Source organism: Epinephelus fuscoguttatus, linkage group LG24 (assembly GCF_011397635.1).
Source record: "Epinephelus fuscoguttatus linkage group LG24, E.fuscoguttatus.final_Chr_v1".
Taxonomy (NCBI): Eukaryota; Metazoa; Chordata; class Actinopteri; order Perciformes; family Serranidae; genus Epinephelus; species Epinephelus fuscoguttatus.
In genome coordinates this window covers 8,547,133-8,566,057 of record NC_064775.1, presented here as the reverse complement: position 1 = coordinate 8,566,057, position 18,925 = coordinate 8,547,133, and the positions used below count along the sequence as shown (strand labels likewise).

Here is an 18,925-nt window from a genome sequence, read left to right as displayed (position 1 = left end):
TGTAACAATGCTGCCCAGTGTCCGCACCGCAACGAGGAAACCACTCAGACAGAGCAAGGGAGCCAGAGAGGCCTGGAACGGTCTGAATGAAAGCAATGCCATTCACTGGGCCTATTCCAAATCAATTCTTACATGCAAGGTCCGGGCTAGACTCCGATTTGTGATGCAGTGTTAAATTATTTCACTCACTTTCTCGTGTGATAGTTTTCAGGGAAAGGTCTTTCCATTTTCACCTGACGCACACCTCACAAAATGCTTTGTCATGCTCTAGTGTGGTGTTAGTTTGTCCGGCCTGCTGATAAATTACATTCCCAAAATGTTCATTACCTAAATGCACAATACACATCCAACTAATAACGCTGCAAATTGCACTATTGTATTTTTCAGTACCCATGAAGCTCTGCGGTTGAAGGAGAGTGTTCACTAGTTCACTCTCTGTATTCGTCTTTATTAAATTCTACAAATCCAGACACTGACTCATTCTGCTTTTGTTCAATACTCACAAACTCTTAATTACACCATTAATCATTTGTTCGTCCAACTCCCTCACGTGCGCACACACACACACACACACACACACACACACACAGATATATTCACACATTACCATGAATGTTTGCTGCTCAGCTTGTAGCGGTTCTGTCTCTTTTCCATTTCAGTCACATTTATGCTGACACAGATTCTTTCTTAATAAGCTAAGGTATGTGGTCCCAGGAAACCACTCTCCGAACCTGGCCGCGCTCCAGCTCTCTGCCCTGCTACTCTGAGTGTCCCTGTGCTTTTTTCTTCTCTTGCGACTTTTTTTAAATGTCAGGAATGTGGGTGTCAAAAAGGTACTCTCTTCTAACTTTAAGTGAAACTTTCAGTGTGAGGAAATAAACACACCTTATAGTCTTATATTGTTTTCTTATGTGTGAGTGGGCTGCAAATTATAATGACTTGTCTTTGTGTTACAACTGTTATAAATGTTGAATTGACATGATACTGCAATCTCTAACTTTAATGCAATGCCTTGAAAAATATCAATATATTTAATCCCATGAGGAAAAATTGCAGGATTTTTCTAAAAAACCAAACAAAACAAAGTTTCACTCAACCTTTATTCAATCTCGAGAAATCATTGAGGGACCGCCCTCATTTACAATGATGTCGAGAGTACACTTAGAACAGAATAAACAGGATGACAAAACAAAGCAAGAGCAAATACATACACACATGCATATGCATATACATATACACATAAACACACGTAGACACCACATACATTCATTCCCAAGCTCAGTATTTGCACGAGGGACTTTGAGTGTCGGCCAATCATTTTAACGAGTGGAATAATGACAATTGCACCAGTTTAATGAGGAGATGTATGACCGTATGTTTCCATTAGAATTCAATGTCTGTAAAATGTTAAAGACGTCCACCCGACCTTTTCACATAGGATGCAATTTCATTTATTAGGGTCCCCATTAGCTGCAGCCAGCTACAGCTATTCTTCCTGGGGTCCACACCAAACACAATACTTTATACATGACAGTACATTATCACTAAAGACATCCCGCCACCACCACCACCAAAGCACCAACCACAACAACAACAAAACACGATACAACACAAGACAGGACTTGGCTCTAATCATTGAAAAATCAAAAACAAAATACTCATGCAGAAGTATAAAGTACAAATGACTCATACTTATTATTGCACAATGCAATCAAAGTGGGCTTACAGAAAAGCCTCCAAGCACTTCAGAAATCTCAGGTATTTTAAAGCGATCTTTACAGTTTTCCTGAATGATATGCTCAGGCAGAGAGTTCCATGTCACCATAGCTCTGTACATTACAGTGTTCTTCATACTAGTTTTAACTTTGGGTAGTATAAATCTACCTCCAGTAGCATGCCTAGTATGGTAGCTATGTACATCTCTCTTGGCAATTTGGTTATTAAAATATTTCTGAGCAAAGAAGTAGTAAATCTGTCTTCTACCTTGAGCCATGATAAACAGTTATGCATTGTATTTGCATTCGTTCTGTATGAACATCTGAGTATACAGTGTGCTGCTTTATTCTGAGCAATTTGCAATTTTTTTAATTTGGGTCTTGGAAGTACTGGACCATACCACGGAGCAGTAGTCCACATGAGATAAAACTAATGCCTTGATGATCTGTCCTGTGATATAACTGAAAGACCTTTCCCCATCTTATTAATCAATTTATCAATATGCATTGACCAAAATAATTTATTATCTAATGTTACACCTAAAAGTTTGGTCTCAAGAACTTGTTCAACTGCAACTTCTTTTACATATAACTTTAATTTAGGGTCTGTCCTGAATTGATGACTTGTCCTAAATACAATGCTTTTGGTTTTAAACACGTTAAACTACCCATTTAACTACCGACTGGAGGCAGAGGCGTGTCTGTAGATGATGTCACCATAACCCAGGACAGGCATGAAGATGGCCTCGATTATCCGCTTCCGACTGAACCCAGGAAAACTTACTATGTTTCTGTCCAAATATCCAATTTTTGTTTTAACTTCATGACAAGTGTGTCTATGTGAAATTTAAATGTGACTTTTTGATCCAACCACATACCAAGATATTTATACTGGGATGCCCTCTCAATACTGTGACCATTTAGAGTGGCAATATGTAAACCACTATCAGCAGTATCAACAATATCTCTGGCTCTGGAGAACAGCATGTATTTGGTATTACAGAGTGCATTTTGCAAGTTGTCATAAGCTTGTAGGATTTTGGCTGAGTGTGCAGTGTTAGACAAACAATACAGAACTGTATCATCTGCGTACAGATGGGCATTACAATGAAGAGGAGAGGACCCCATATTGAACCTTGTGGTACCCCCTTTCACAGGGGTAAAAATGTAGAACAGTCATTTCCCAAACTCACACACTGCTTCCTGTGAGAAAGAGAGTCCTGAAACCATTTACAGGAATTACAAAACCAATATCATGTAGTCTCTGTCGGAGCAGAGCAGAAATAATCCCTCTCAATCATCACTTATGACTCACAAGAGGTGTGTGATTGTGTGTTTTTCTGCAGAGACTCTCATTTTCTTGTTATTTTCGGTGTTAAGGACATTTATGGGAGTGTACCCCCACAGAGCTCAGGTGAGGTGCCTTTATCGTCCACCAATTAGAAGATCAGCGGTCGGATCTCCGGCTCCTCCAGTCTGCATGTCGAAGTATCCTTGAGCAAGATACTGAACCCCAAATTGCTACCAATGATGCTTCCATGGGTGTGTGAGTGTGTTAAAAACTGAGGAGCAGGTGGCACCTTGTATGGTAGCCATGGCCACCAGTGTATGAATGTGTGAATGTGACAGTTGTGTAAAAAGTGCATTGAGTGCAAGGTAGCAACCAGGTGCCAGACTATGAGCAGCAGGCATCCAAGAGACAAATCGCCGAAAAAAACTAACTATAACAAGGCGAAACGCCAAACAAGAGTGAATCTGTAGTTCTCTTGTACTTTCACTTTCACTGGTGAGCGCGCTAATAAACAGAAACTGGCAATCCTGCATAGTATACCTTTAAAAAAATGTAGAATATAAATATAACAAGGCTAATATATGACAATGATTTTTCTTTTCTTAGCTAGTGACAGACAACAGCAGAAAGACTAGTAAACATAAACAATAAGAGAGAGCCAGACAGCCCAGCTGGTCCAGGCGTACTGATACTGCAGAAAACAAATATTGAAACCATTACCAACATTTAGAATTGATATGTATTCATACATTTTTTTTAATGAATCAATGAATTGTTGTAAGTGAAATAGCATAAATCATGAGTGCAAATTGTCCTTTACGCCTTTAAATTCCAATTAAGAGCCCAAAAACACATTTTTACATCAATATGAAGCAGAGGAGAACATCAAATCCTGACATCTGAGAAGTGACATGAGTTTCTCACAGTCTGACAAACATACAAAGCGTATTGTTGTCATTCTTTGAATCAATTCCCATGTCAGGAATGCGTCCCTAACAATCAGAAGTACTAGCTATTATCTATTTGAAAACCTCCACATCCTTCTGGACATTCTTGTCATCACGAATACTGTGGGCAAGCTAGATTGTTTGTCATGTTTGGTGCAGCTGACCACAGGGTGAAGCGTGCTAGAAGTGACACGGGGAGACCGACAGCGCGATTCCCTGTTTTCCAAGGTAACAAATACTCTTGTAAAATCATCCAGTAGATGATTTATAATTTTCAGATAGTCTCAGGATAATGAAAAACACACGACTGTCCAAATTATCTAGGAAGCAGACACTGGTGTAAATCTCCACTTCCAGCGTTTCTCCTCCTCTGGGTCATTTCCTTGTCTTGCTGTTACTGGCTACCAGGCTAATCTCTGACTGGGGTATCACAGATGGCACATGGTGAGCGCCAACATTAGCACCAATCCACACACACACACACACACACACACACACACACACACACACACACACACACCTATGATCTTTGTCTCCATCTCTCTCTCTCTCTCTCTCTCCCTCTCTCTCTTTTAGACACACTATGACAAAGCATCAAACCACATGGCGAGACATGGCAGGCTTCAATATCTCACACATACTCACCATCACAACCTAACCAACACATACACACACAGGCACACAAAATATGCAATACATTATTCATCTGGGTGCAGCATGTGTGACATTATGCCTCATTTATTTGTGTTTATAAAGTCTGTTTGTGCCCTGGTGTTTGATATCTGATCCAAACAGTACTTGCAGATAATTACCAACATTTGTTGTAACCCACGAGGAGAATAAAGCAGGTGGGGGGTTGCATTGGAGCACAGAAAGCAATTCATAAGTTAGCTGGAGTTCTCAAAGAAAGATTAAGTCTCTCTGTGATTGACAACTATCCTCTCTCGACCTGATTGTAGCCCCACCCATCTGCTGCTCCGAGTGCATGACAACAAAAGATGTCACTGCAGCCACAGCTCAAGGCTGCGGTGTTCCTCACCCTCTGTGCTGAGGCCAGGGCTGGAGGTGAAGCTGGCCACATCCACGATCTTTACAGCAAACTGCTGGCCCGTGTCCCTGTTGATGCAGCGCCTCACCACGCTGAAGGGACCCCTGCAACACAAACACACACACATGCTGAGTGAGTGACAGGTACATACAAATCACACAGACATCAACCTATGTTCTGATGTAATTTCTCACATTCAAACACTGGATAAATTAGCACTTAGCAGAAACACATGTACACATAATCACATGCTCACAACCACACACACAGCAGCCTGGTGCAATGGGCACACATCTCTGAAAAAATATTCTGGATTTACAGTGAGCGGTTAGCTAGGCATCATGGCCGTGCTCGTGCCAGTGGGAATTATAGAGCAGTGGTGTGCAGCACAGCTGTAAAAGCTAAAATAAAAGCTTTATTATAGAGACCTGAGCACGGAGACCTACCCAGCAGGGTTTATTTCTGGACAAAAGGGGTGGCAGATTTTGTATGGCTGCATTTTTCTGTTGTTCTTTTTAATAAGAAAATCAGCTCTGCAGCACAGGAAAGCTTGCATCGACATATTGATTTCAATGGGACAATCCCCTGAACAAACACACAGGTTTTACTATATTAAAACCCCATGCATAATTAATGTGGTTAAATCCCATAAAACAAACTATAAACATGCTTTGGCTCATATCACCCACACACCACACATTATGTGATCGGATTTCGGATCGGATCATGATATTTTAAAAAGGTACAATGTGAAATACTTGGCCACATGCTCCAAACTAATGGGGGGCAGCACTTCACCTTCAAGCCAACTACTAACTAATCACAGGGAAAGAATACTCTACTCTCTCACCACATTACTAACCACATTAACGTCATTGATTTTAGACCTCAGATTGTTGGATTGTCAGTTACAGAAGAGGAAGTTGAGGACATAAAGAGATTGCTGCACTTTACGTCGGGAGAGATCACAGGTATCTCAATACTGGATGTGACATCTTCATCTTCTCTCTGGAATGAGGGCAGACTGGACACTACAATGACTCACTATCACCTCTCGAGGTATTAGTGGTATTACAAGACAGTATGGGCCAGGGCTAGCATCCTAATTTTAATAGATCTCCGCAACACAACAGATAGATGTCTTTGACATACAGTACGTGTACATGCAGTTTGAGAAAATGGAATTATTGGCCTTGTCCGACTGAAACTGGACAATCCGTAGCTCGACTAACACACCTAGAAAATTTGATTGAAACTCGTACTGAGTTTGATGATTTCACAGCATTCTGCGCATGCACCACGTTTTCTTTCACGAGCTTTCACCCGGAAGACGAAGGAGATGACGTAGCAGCAATGCAGTAACTCCCGGAAAAACAAACAATCAAACACCATGGTGACCGAGAAGGAGAACACACACTTGTAATATAATTAACACCTAAAGCATACGAAACATACAGAGCCACAGCAACATCCATCTCCGCTATCTTCATTCGTCATCACCTTCCTCTTCGGGTCAACCGGAACTAGTTCAATTTACGCTAGCTGTGTTCGAAACTGTCCACTCACTCACTCACTCACTATTCCCTATTTCGTGTTTACTATATAGTGCACTACATGGAACGACTGAACGAGATTTTGGACACTAACTGAAATTTTCTGAACGTCATTGCATCAGTAGCTGCGCCGCATACTCCTGTGACGCAAGTGGACGCGCCAAGCATCATGTGAACAAACCGGGCGCTTTGAGGATGATCAAACTGTATGGTGGTTGTACTTTTTGTCAATAAATTGTTGAAATGTCAATGGCGTGGACATTTGGTTTTGTCAGCTACGGTTGTGTGTCTGCATTGTGAGCTGTAATAGCCCACAATAGTGCACGAGATACAAGCTACCTGGCTCGTGCAAGCTAAGTGGCTATTGTTAGCTCGTGAGCCAACGTTACCGGCTAGCATCCGATTCGTTTCTTTTCTTTTTGTGCCATCTTTGCGGTTGTTGTTCTCCTTCTCCTGTGGCAAAAGACAACCACATTGCATTGTGGTATACGGGAGTAAAATGTAGGTACATCGTTTGTTCACTCACATTTGCTGTGCATTGTGGGTATTTTATAGTCCACTATATAGTGAATGAAATTAACCATGGAGAATTCGAACAACACTACAAAATGGTGAACACACTATATAGCGCACTATATCCGTGATACTGAGCGATTTCGAACACAGTCACTATATTAAAAAGGACACAGCATCGCCTATCAAGGCGGAGTCAGACGTACTTGGTCAGAAATTCGATTTTTTCTTCTGCATGTAAACTCAGACAAGACAAGAAGTCCGACTTGACTGATTAGCCGAGCTATGAGCTTAGCTCGACTACTGCGTGCATGTAAACGTACTGATAATGTCAAAACTGTTACTTCTTCCCGGTCTGTTGATTATGTTAGTTCTTTTGTTTAATGTTTTCAAGTTATATCCTGGCCATATCATACACACTGCACCTTTAAGATGGATAATTGCCCTTAGTAAGTAGTTAACTTGTTCTTTGAAGTATTAAAATGATTATTATTATATTATAATCATTTTATTTCTTTGTAGTACAAATATGGCAAAGTGTCAGAAATGTTGTTTGAAGTACTTGTTATGGATAAGGCCAAGACAACCAGCAGGGGGCAATGCCAAGAGAATAACCGTTGTTGGGTGGGCCACCCCAAAAAAGTTTATTGTATACAACCTTCAATCAGTATTTTCACACAGGCCAGGCCACACTAAAAGGTACTCCTCACATACACACACAGGTCAAGTCCATGCAGAAACTATAATGCCTTGTAATTCATTAGTCTCACAGGTGTATATGATAATTCTTCGTCATTATGCGTAAGCACCAAGCATGAGATTAAATCTGCAACAAAGCGGCGAGAACACACACTGAAAGCCTCGGAATTTGCACATTTTGTGTCTCCTAGCCCACTGAGAATTACACACACACACACACACACACACACACACACACACCCCTGCCATGTTACAGCTGTCTCTACATCTCCCAAGTCTACAACCCTCAGAGGCGGAACCACTGCTACTGGGGACACATAAATACACAATAACACCCATTTTGCTAAAGCAAAGTGTCGACCATTAACACTCGGTTTGACTGAGCTATCAAATAAACTTGTCCGACAATGTTAGTGTCGAACAAACAGTAAAAGCTATTCACTTTAAGTGTGTGTGTGTGTGTGTGTGTGTGTGTGTGTGTGTGTGTGTGTTGTGAGTGTGGCGGCTGCAGCTGATTTGTTCTCACATTTGTCCCTCACATCTGCTGTATTGATTAACCCATATAAACAAAGCCCGGCAGTATGTGCAAGCTCCGGGCCGAGAACACCGTAAAACACTACGCTCTCAGCCTCAGAGTTCACAGGAATCCTGCTGGTGACCTGACAACCCAGCTGACCTTTGCCCTCCTGGGTGATGTGCTGGAGCAGCTGTGTTTCCCATTAGAAAGAGGGCATGAGAGGTGTGGGGTGATTCTTGAGTGCATGATGGAGCATCTGATGCTCCCAATCCAGTCTAGTGAAGGACTAGTGAATGTTTGGGGGAAGTTAATTTTGTTGATTGTTGTCAAATACCGAAGCTTTGGGGTTGGTTTAAGTCAGAGGCTGCAGTCACAGGGATACAAATGATGCAGTTAGGCTAAGGCCATCTTGGCACTGATCTAATGTGTGTCAATAAAACTCATTATCACCATTAAGCAATGAGGTGGGGTTGGGCAAACCTGCCAGATTTCATGCATCAACCCCATTTGTAATCTTGGCTGTCAATTTACGGGAGCTGCATGTAGAATCAATTCCCGAATGGGCTGTTTCTACAACAGTTGTGCGCTGCAAGTGAAAGGGGGCTGGGGCCGATGTTTAATTTAATAAATCAGAATGCGATTCATCTCATCATCTGGAATAAAAAAAAAAAAAAAAAAAAAATTAAATGACCATTCAGCCATGTACAGTAGCTATTACAGAGACATTATGAGAGAGCAAGTAAGTGTAAGGGAGAGAGAGTGTGTGTCTGAGCGTGAGGAAGCAAGGGGCCACATGCCGTACTGACATCACCGCAGCTGTGCTGAGTGGGCTCACACAAAACGCCCACACATGGCTCACATCCGACAGCGGCAGTCATCAAACATTAGCCCAAAGTGGCAATCTTTACAGACTGCTCCTGGACAGGGCTCATTTCCACTCTCTGCTCTATGTAAATCACAGAATATTAGGTGCATTTTTAACATCCACGCTGGCCATACACCAAATTTCCTCTCAGGTCTCTTGTTTTTTTTTCTCCTACTAAACAGGGACAGGACACATCTGTAGCTGCAGACTCAACATCACCAGTACGGCTCTCCTGAGAGCAACCATATTTGCTTAAAGCAGCATTTTGCTCTTTAGCTGAGGCCAGCAGCTAGCATAATTCACTCAGTTAGCCTGTCCTAAAAATTTAAGGGGAGAACGTCTGCACAGCTGTGAGATACAGAAACATAATTTGAGTTGCTCAGGTAGGAAAACTATCAGTGCTGCTCCCAGGTTTCTAATCCCAAGCAGGTAAATTGCATCTTATCTGGTGTGTCATTGTGCACACTGTGGCAAACCATCATTTTAAATACTTTTTTCCAACAAATAACCCTTTGGATTCAGCAAGCCGCACTCCAAACATGCAACACCACTATAATTAACACACTACGAACGTACAAATAGGTATTCTGTGGCTGTTCAATGGGTAAAAAAAAGTCAAACTTCGCTTTAAAAAACAGCCGAGTTAGTGGTGATGTCGATGGACACACAGAGCCGACAATTGCCTATTCATGAATCTGCACAAAGGCATGTGCTTTAAAAGAGAGAGGGGGAAAAACAAACTATTTGAGGGCTTCTCAAATAAGTGCTGTTTGCCCTACTGCCCAAACTGAGCTCAAGTGCAAAGCTGTTAATTTCCCAAGTTCAACAAAGTTCAGTGTTGTTCAACTGCAGCCTGTGAACGTCTAAGCAACAATAATCCAGAGTGCTTCCTTATGCAAATTAGAGATCCCTTTGAATATTAGCGGGGAAATTAGTATTCCGGTTGCAAATTGAAATTTAGAGCAAAGATACCCTCAGGAGGTTCTCAAGCTTTGGCAGAAAATCCTTTCCTCTACATAAAAAAAGAAGAAGAGAATCCAGGTTTGTTCAAACCATCCTGCAGAGTCTGGCCTTGTAGTCTGAAAGAAAGCTCCAACTTTACACCATCCATTCACAACTATTGATCTGCTGTGTGTGGGCGGCTAAAAGGAGCACATACTGTACATGAACAGGAAGTTCAGAAGAAAGACAATAACTGTCCTAGTGCGAGAAAACAATTACACTACAATGCACCTGGCACATGTATTACATTAAATATATTTCAATGTTCAAGCCAAACCTGAAAATACATGACAACATTACTTATTAATAACCCAAACATTACTCTCTCTTGATATCTTCCTCTACAAAACAGATGGGAGGATGACACATTCAATAATGTGATACTTTATTGATCCCAGCAGGAATTCAGTGGGTTGCTTCGGGACACTCCAGCTCAGTGGATGCCTGCCAAGCTGGGGGCTTGAACCCTGAGTTTCCTAGCTAAACGACAATCTTTCCGACCCATTTACATAAATGAGAGAGCAGAATACGAGAGAGACGCTTTCAGGAAAGCACAAACACCAACTCTGGCCTCAGAAATCACTACAGAGATGAATCAGCACCTATCTCGCTCAATGTCAACAAAAACTTAACGTAATATTGCTTCAAAAAGACAGTATTTCCTGCTTTTCACTGCATACAGGTGTACCTAATAAATAGGTAACCGTTTAATAGTTTAATATCATTTAGTTTTGGACTGTTGGTTGGACAACAACTGAAATTTGGAGATGTTGTGACCTTGGGTTCTGAGAAATTATGATGGCCAATTGACAATATTTCACAGACTTCAGGATTCAATGACTGATTGAAAAAAACAACAACACATCAGTAAAAATAATATTTGCAGCCCAAAAATGTACAATGGAAGTGGAGTTATACTCTTTACGATGCCATCTCAAAATGAAATCAGACCAGGCCAGATGAGGCCTCCAACCAGTGGGACATGCCCGGAACACCTCCAACACAAGGCGCCGAAGAGGCATCCTGATCAGATGCCGAAACCACCTCAACTGACCCCTTTCACCACGAAGGAGCAGCAGCTCTACTCCGAGCTCCACACCCTATCTCTAAGGCTGAGCCCAGCAACCCCACGGAGGAAACTCATTTCGGCTGCCTGTATCCATGATCTCATTCTTTCGGTCACTACCCAGAGCTCATGACCATAGGTGAGGGCTGGGATGTAGATGGACCAGTAAATACTCCTTCTTCACCACAATGGTCCTGCGCAGCGCCCGCATCACTGCAGAAGCCGCACCAAACCGCCGATTCATCTCACGCTCCATTCTACCCTCACTCGTGAACAAGACCTCGAGATAGTTGAACTCCCTCGCTTGAGGCAGTGACTCTCTCCCAAACATGACTTCACACTCAGCCAACTGCCAAAAACATCCTACTTAAATATTTACTGTTTCTAATATGTTCTAGTTTATTCTTTATGTGCTGTGATGGGGAAAAACACTATTTTCCATATACTGCCTGGCTGGAATACCTATATTTACCATCTGTCTGAAACACTTTAGTGCCTGTCTGAGTTTCAGGATTTTCCGTATCTTGATGTTGGAGAGGGGACCCAATTCAATCATATGAAATTTGCTCAGTGGCGCATGAAGCCAAAAACGTATAAAACTGCCCGGATGATCAGTGCTGCGTCTGCATAATTGGGCCCATAGAGCAAGCGCACATGAAACTCCCGCTGGCCAAGTTGGCTACTTCTGGTTTCACACTCTGCAAACTTGAATGGGGATAAAATCATTTAATCATGCGTCAATGAATAGATTGAATGTCAAAGTCTATGGGAAAAAGTCTTTTTGGGCCCAATGGCATTATGTGACGGACTTGGTAGTTGTAACTCCACTGACAGTCACTATGAAAAATTGGCCTCAAAGACCGTCGCACTTCCTGGGGGCCTGGTGTGCTCCATCAGTGCTACCAGAGAATAACTGTAAGGAAGAATAGTGACAATTTTTACAGTGAAAAATCACCAACAAACACTCTAAACACTGGAATGCAATACGAAATTTGGGAGATATTTTCAACATCAGCAAGCAGCGTTACATGTTTCCCTGATGTTAGCTTATAGCTTCATGTAGCAGTATGCGCTACAGAAAGTCCACACTTGCAGTAGCATGTCTGGAGCATGTTAAGAAATCCAGCACACAATGATGTCATGCTGTAGCCAGAGTAGAAAAAACGGTCTGAAATATTCAGAGCAATAGAAAATCTGAGACAAACACAAACACAAAAAAGGTCTCCTGTAAGACAAGTGGAAGCAGATGCTGCTAGTGGCCGAACAATTGGGCCTTCCTGCAGACCAGCATTTTGTGTAAGATCTGTCTGCTAAGGGTTTCATCATTTGAGGAGAAACTTTCATTAAACCACTAAAAACTATCAAACAATCAATGAAAATTTAAGATTTAAATGTCGTCCTTGCAATTTAATTATCCAACTCTGAATAAGCCAAAGGGCTGATCACTCCATTGGTTTCGAGTGAGTCGCACATCCCAATATCCTTGGCTCTAATGAGCACCCCAGGGCTGAAATAAAGAGCACTGTGGCTCCAATAGTGCTTCTCAACAACCTAAATCCTATTCAAACTGAATCATTACAGACAGAAATGGATTAAATTGCTTCAGTGCTTTGCCAACACTTCAACAAGAGCTGGAATCTCAAAAACAGGCCTGTGGTTAGTACATTATGTTCACATCACATCAGCATCACAAACTTACTATGTAAACTACAAACAATGAGCATATAGTGAGTCGGGCCTGCGCTGCCCACGCCTGGTCAATAGCTCGTGTCATCTTTCACCAGAGTTAATCCAGTCAGAAGTTGAATTGACACCTGACCTGTTTGATCTTCCTGTATTGAAACACGGCTAGTATAACCACACAGGAGATGGGTGGACATTTGTATGCATGAGCTGTAAAATCAGAGCGTCCATGTGTCTCTTTATAGCCATGCTACACAGTCATATGCAGTTTGTGCTGTTGCCATGCAACTCTAAGCCCTGATGAATCAGGGGTCCGACTTGCTGAAAGTTCAAATATTCTTGACTTTTTGTTCTGAGGCTCTCAGTCCTGAAACCTCGGTAAGCTCTCGGTGGTGTCTGCAATGCAAAAGCACATCTTTCTGTCGAAAATAATGAGACGACAGAAAGGAGACGATCTCGGTGGACAAGGAGCGCATTTTGTGTGCATTCACACGGTGCCTAAAAAACAAACTAAACTCGAAGAGGCAGGTTACGTTTTGAACAAACTAATCATGAAAACAATAACAGGAAAATGTGTTCAAAGACAAAATATCTACATACTTCATACAAAAAAAGCTTTCTCCAAATTAAATTACTGACCGTCTTTCAGTTGAAATCACCCTAAACATGGCTCCCTTTAAAATCCGAGTTCAAAGGAGATGATTACTGAGCAGTGATGGCCTCCCCAGTGCTCTCAATCCCACCCAGCCAGGCTGCTCCTCTCCGACACAAGCCGATCAGGGACAATAATAGACGACTTCTCTAAGCAACAATAGAAGTCTGAAGGAGGGACGGACTGGATAATAGGGTTTATGTACGAGTTTGAAAGGAGCCGAGGTCAGAGGTGAGCAAGAGACACGCGAATTAACAACGGCAACAAGATCATCCAGTAATGTGGGACAAATCACCATGACAACTCTTGCATTATATAGCAGGAGGTACCTAATTACAACAAACTTATTAGCCGTTAATTTAACCCCCAATACCTGCATTTGATCATTTGTATGGTTTTGCTCGCAGCCAATCACCTCAAGCATTCTTCAATTTAATCAATTTAAACTTCAGAGTGTTGAGATGCCACCAGAACATTCAAAAGTTCGGCTATACTGCAAGCATGTCGCATCAGGTGCCATTTTACACAATGCAATGCTTCCAATCACATGACGTGTCTTGAATGAATAGGGTGTCGAATGGAGTACTCTAATGGTATCTGTATAACTTTAGGGGGATTTGTACTGGTACTGGTATCGTCATTTTTTAACAATATCCAGCCTCAAAATATTTTGTATTGGTTCAATATTTCTAAACTAACAGAGTGAGTCAGAAAACATCAGCTCGAAAAGTTCATTTAAGGTGGATGACATGGAAAAACAAAGTACTGAAACTCTGGAGGAGGTCTCTTTGACACAGTACTGTCACTCCATTAAGGCAAACACATCATTTTGTGTCGAGATAATTCTTGCCATCCCCTTATACACCCAAATGGCCTGGCTTCTGTTAAAAAAACATACTTAGGCTAAAATGCAGGAGCAGGAAAACTCTCTACCCAAAGAAGATAACACGGAATTGGGTTTTTCTGACTGCTTCCTGTGGCTACAAAGCATTTCCAAACTCCAATTAATTAACATCCTCAGGTTTCAGCTGCCTGCCACGCCGTCCACTACCTACAGTAGCGCTAACAGTAAAACACGAGGTTAAAAACAAAGTGGGAGATGGCAGAGTGCTGCAGTCAATGTCTGCTGGCATTATTTATATCCTTAGCCTCAGGGCCATCCCATTCCCAACTCCACTTGTCTCCATTGATCTGCCTCAGCCTCCCTTCCCCTCCCACCTCGGGGCTGAGGAAAAATGATCCCCCTCTTCCTCCTGCAACACATCCCAAGACACCAGGACTCAACACACTTGATCCATCAACTGCAGTTTCGCTAAAGAACTGGCAGGATAAGAGGGATTTACTGGTCTTTTCTGTGACATCAATGTGGCATCTCTTGACTTTGCTAAGGCTTAAAATATGCTCCGAACTATTGTTCGCTTGTGTGTTACTATTCTACTGACCTGTCTGGACTGTGTGACCGTACCAACTGCTCAAAACCCTGAAGCAGTATTTACAGTATGTCTCAGTGTTTGTTTACAGCCACACTGAGGTAGAGGCTACTGCATTTTGGCTATAAAATGAAGCCTGGATGTATTACCTCCATAAATGTGGCACTACACGCGGGACGTGCAGGTATTTCCATGTAGGCTGGTGATTTCCAAAAAGACATTTGGAAGCAACTAAGGATCCTTTTGTCTATAAATCATCCCAAAATGACATCTTCAAGTTTCTTCTTCTGTCCAGCCAACAGTCCAGAATATGGCTGCAACGATTAGTCGACTAGTAAAATAATCGGTGACTATTTTAGTGGTTGACTAATCGGTTTGAGAAATTTGTCCTAGAAAAGTACTATAAAAGTACCCCAAAATACTCTTATTGCAGCTTCTTACGTTCAAGTATTGGCAGCTTTACACACTCTCCCATGACGGTGAACTAAAACCCTTTGGCGTGAGTACAAAACAAGACATTAGATGACATAATTTTGGGGTTTGGGAGAGACAGGCCGACATTTTTCAACATTTTAACACATTTTTTGATAAAATAATTAGTCGACTGATTGGAGAAGTAATCAGCAGATTAGTTGACAATGAAAATAATCGTTAGCCTAGTTGCAGCCCCAGTCCAGAACCCAAAGGCTCTTCATTTGCCATCATAAATGTGAAGAAAAGGCAGCGAATTCTCACATTTAAGAAGTCAGAAACCAACAAATGTTTGACATTTTGCTTGAAAAATGACTATTAATAAATTATCAAATTAGTCGGCGGCTGCTTTTCTTTCGATGGACGAATCACTGAAATCGACTGATCGCTGCAGCTCTAAGAAGGTGGCATCTGTTGCAAGTGGAAAGCTCTGCTCATCTGGCAACGAAGGTGAATAAAACAAACTACCAAAACGCGTAAATATTGTTTGAATCACGCCTAAGATCGAGCAAAGAAAATCAAAATGGAGAAACATACTTTCTCTGTATTTACCACTCCAGTTGATTCGTAGGGTCAAATTAAATCATACACACTTGAAGACAGCATGCACTTTTTCCACACTGACTCTCCCCAGTGGCTCCTCATATCTGTTACTGGGCCTCCAAGGTAGTGGTCCTGGACAACCATCAATTAGTAACCAAGACAACAGGAAGTCCCGGGAAATAGAGCAGGGCCTGAGGGTCTGGAGAGAGTGTGCCTCTTTGCCCTAAAACAAATTTAATGGACCCTCCAGTGAGCGAAGCTTGCAGGGGGGAGGGGACTGACTGGTAGCCCAGGACTGTGATGGGCTTGTCAGCATTCCCGCTTCACTGACAGCAGGAGCTGGGACGCCGTCTCCGACCACACAACAGTGCAAGCATACTGTGGCAATTTCACTGTTGTATTAAAAAAGCTACGCCAACCTCTTGCACAGTTTGACCAGCGTGCCAGTCTAGCTGTATGCAGGTGTGGGTGCTGTCAAACAGGGGGATTAGGAGAGGGAAAATCCTGTCTGCAGACATTTCAGATGTGCAGCCAGATGATTCGACCACATGTCCGGTGTCTCAAACCCAGACTGCCAGGCTGTCAGCTAGGAATGGGAATTTATTTGTTCAGCAACTGCAATGAATGGTAGTTTTTCCTACTGTAAACACCTGTGCTACTCCACCTTCTACACCTGTAATCAAAGAAGCTCATGTCTGATACAGTTCACTTTCCTGCACTGAAAACTTGATGTCAGGCACCGTCCAACCCCTGGTGTATCAGGAAATTAAGGACTTGCTATTAGACCATATTTCAGCTCACCCACCCACTGAACTTCCCACCTGACACACCTGCAGGCCTGCAGCCAATTAAGCATGGCCCTTGCAGCTGTGCAGTGTGTGTGTGCAACAACAGAAAATAATGTCAAACACCCACAGTATTCAGAGACAATATAACAATTGAAGTGTGTGATAGCTGTACTCACTTGCCAATCACCTCACACAGCTCGTAGACATCCTCGAACAGCACGTCGTCGTCCGCCATGGTCATACAGGTAGACGAGGATGCTCTCCTCAAGATAGCCCACCCACACGGATTTTGGAGGAATCAATAATAACTTGTTTTCTTTGTGCTACCGTGGAGCCAAACTGCACACTTGGTAATTTACACCCCTCTCAATGTCAGTGACTGGTAAACGAGTGGCCACTCAAGAGTCCAAGTTAGCCGGCTAGCCACATTAGCTGGCGTCCAAGGCTGTCACTCCGCGGCCCCACCTTCTCTTCAGCTAACTCTCCCGGTAGGCTGGCTAGCCAGCGAGCTAGCTAAATAGTAGCCACAGAGCAGAGCCCGGGGCGTGGAGATTTCCTCGCTCGTTTGCAGAAAAACACCCCTCTTTGCATGCCTCGGGTTTGTATCTTACTGTCGGGTACTGCCAGACACAGGGCTCCCTCAGCAGCATCCACGGACACGTCCCGCACCGACCGAGATGCTCGCTTCACCGCAAGCTATCGGGGCGCTCGGAAAATGGTTGGCTAGCTGGGTTAGTGTGAGCTAGCTGTCGATGGAATAACCGGTTGTCTCGCGCCGTTATTGCGCCGTGCACACCCAGTGTATCACAGATGGCTTATCCCACCGAAAACGTAATGTGTCCGGGCTGCACTATGCTTCAGCTCCCCGGACCCAAATGGAAAACCCTCGCGTGCATGTCGACGACTACTCTGCTGCATTCACCGTCTGTGCTCGTGGATATTAAAATTATATCGTATTCCAACACAGCCGACCCTTCGTCCACCGCTGCTCCAGTTCCTACGCTGGTTCAGATGCTGGCTGGCTTTGACTGGCTGTTCCTCCGACTTCCAGAAATGCTAGGCTCCTCCCTCTATGGTCCAGGAAACTGGGCCGGCCAGAGCCGAAATGGCGCCGGAGAGCGGGGGGGCCCAGACTCGTGTTTCTTAGCCTAGCTTGAGCCAAAATGGCGTCTGATGGGGGGCCGATTTAGGCGCAGTTTCCTAATCTCCTCTAACGGTTGCATCCAGTGTATCCCGCGCAAGCGTCGACCATCCAAGCCCCATCACCTTACGTCAGCCTTTCCCCTTCTTATCTCCATCCCTTTAACATGCAGTTTATTCCTCTGTGTTGTCTCCTCTGACAGTAATAACGTATTTCCCACACGCTGGCTGTCAACACTGAATAAAAACAGGGAAGCCTGCATATTCCCATGGATCCTCAGGGAAAATAAGGCACAGATTAGTGTCTTTATTGTCTGACAATGCGATATTGACACAGGTGATTAAGGTATTATGATCTTCAACTCAATCTCGAGCCTTTTCTCTTCTCAAATAGGTAACATTTTTGGGCAAAAGGCTCTGGAGAGCTGCGTTAGAGGCGATTAGTTTGTAATTATGTGCGGATTAAGTCGAATTACTTTCATGTAATCTTTCTGCAGGTGCAGGAGCTGCTCTGGTGCAGGTGGCAGGTGCAGGGACGCAGGTGGAATTGCCTCCTCAGGTGTGGAAGACCTGCCCTGAGATGTGTTGGTGATGCCCCCTGGAGGTGATGGAAGGGATCATGCAACTCCCACTGCTCCATTTTGGGGCATCCTCTGATGAAGTACAGTATATTTTAACATGACAGAGAGGTTGCTCTGAAACTGAGATTTTTTTCCAACAAGGCAAAAAATATAAACAAGAATAAAGTGACTCTTAACCATGGGCAGATAATGAGACAGTGGGCCCCTGGGCACAGCTTGAGAAAGGCCCCCACCACCACCACCACCACCACCACCTCGTTGTGGCTGTTTTCCCTCTTTTGTTGTCGTTTTGTGTCTCTTTGTGGTATTTTTGTGTGTCATTGTGGCCATTTTATGTGTCTTTGAGGTCTTTTGTGTCTCTTTGTTGTCATTTTGTGTCTCTTTGTGGTTGTTTTGTGTCTCTTTGTGGTTGTTTTGTGTG

General features: G+C 43.1%; 1 protein-coding gene across 9 annotated transcripts in view; it reads right to left on the bottom strand.

Annotated features, from left to right (window-relative positions):
* LOC125884654 (peripheral plasma membrane protein CASK-like) overlaps nucleotides 1–17,930 on the bottom strand; it is a 59,148-nt gene extending 41,218 nt beyond the window's left edge. For 4 of the 9 annotated variants that reach the window (XM_049569675.1, XM_049569682.1, XM_049569676.1 and 1 more), the window contains exons 1-2: nucleotides 16,960–17,869; nucleotides 4,993–5,105 (exon numbers count right to left, since the gene is read on the bottom strand). In XM_049569675.1, the coding sequence (XP_049425632.1) occupies nucleotides 4,993–5,105; nucleotides 16,960–17,024 (178 nt within the window). In that variant the 5' untranslated portion in view covers nucleotides 17,025–17,869. Of the gene's footprint in view, nucleotides 1–4,992; nucleotides 5,106–16,959 lie in introns of all 9 variants that reach the window. The other 5 variants (XM_049569680.1, XM_049569681.1, XM_049569679.1 and 2 more) reach the window with 3 other exon arrangements.
* Nucleotides 17,931–18,925: the final 995 nt, after the last annotated feature.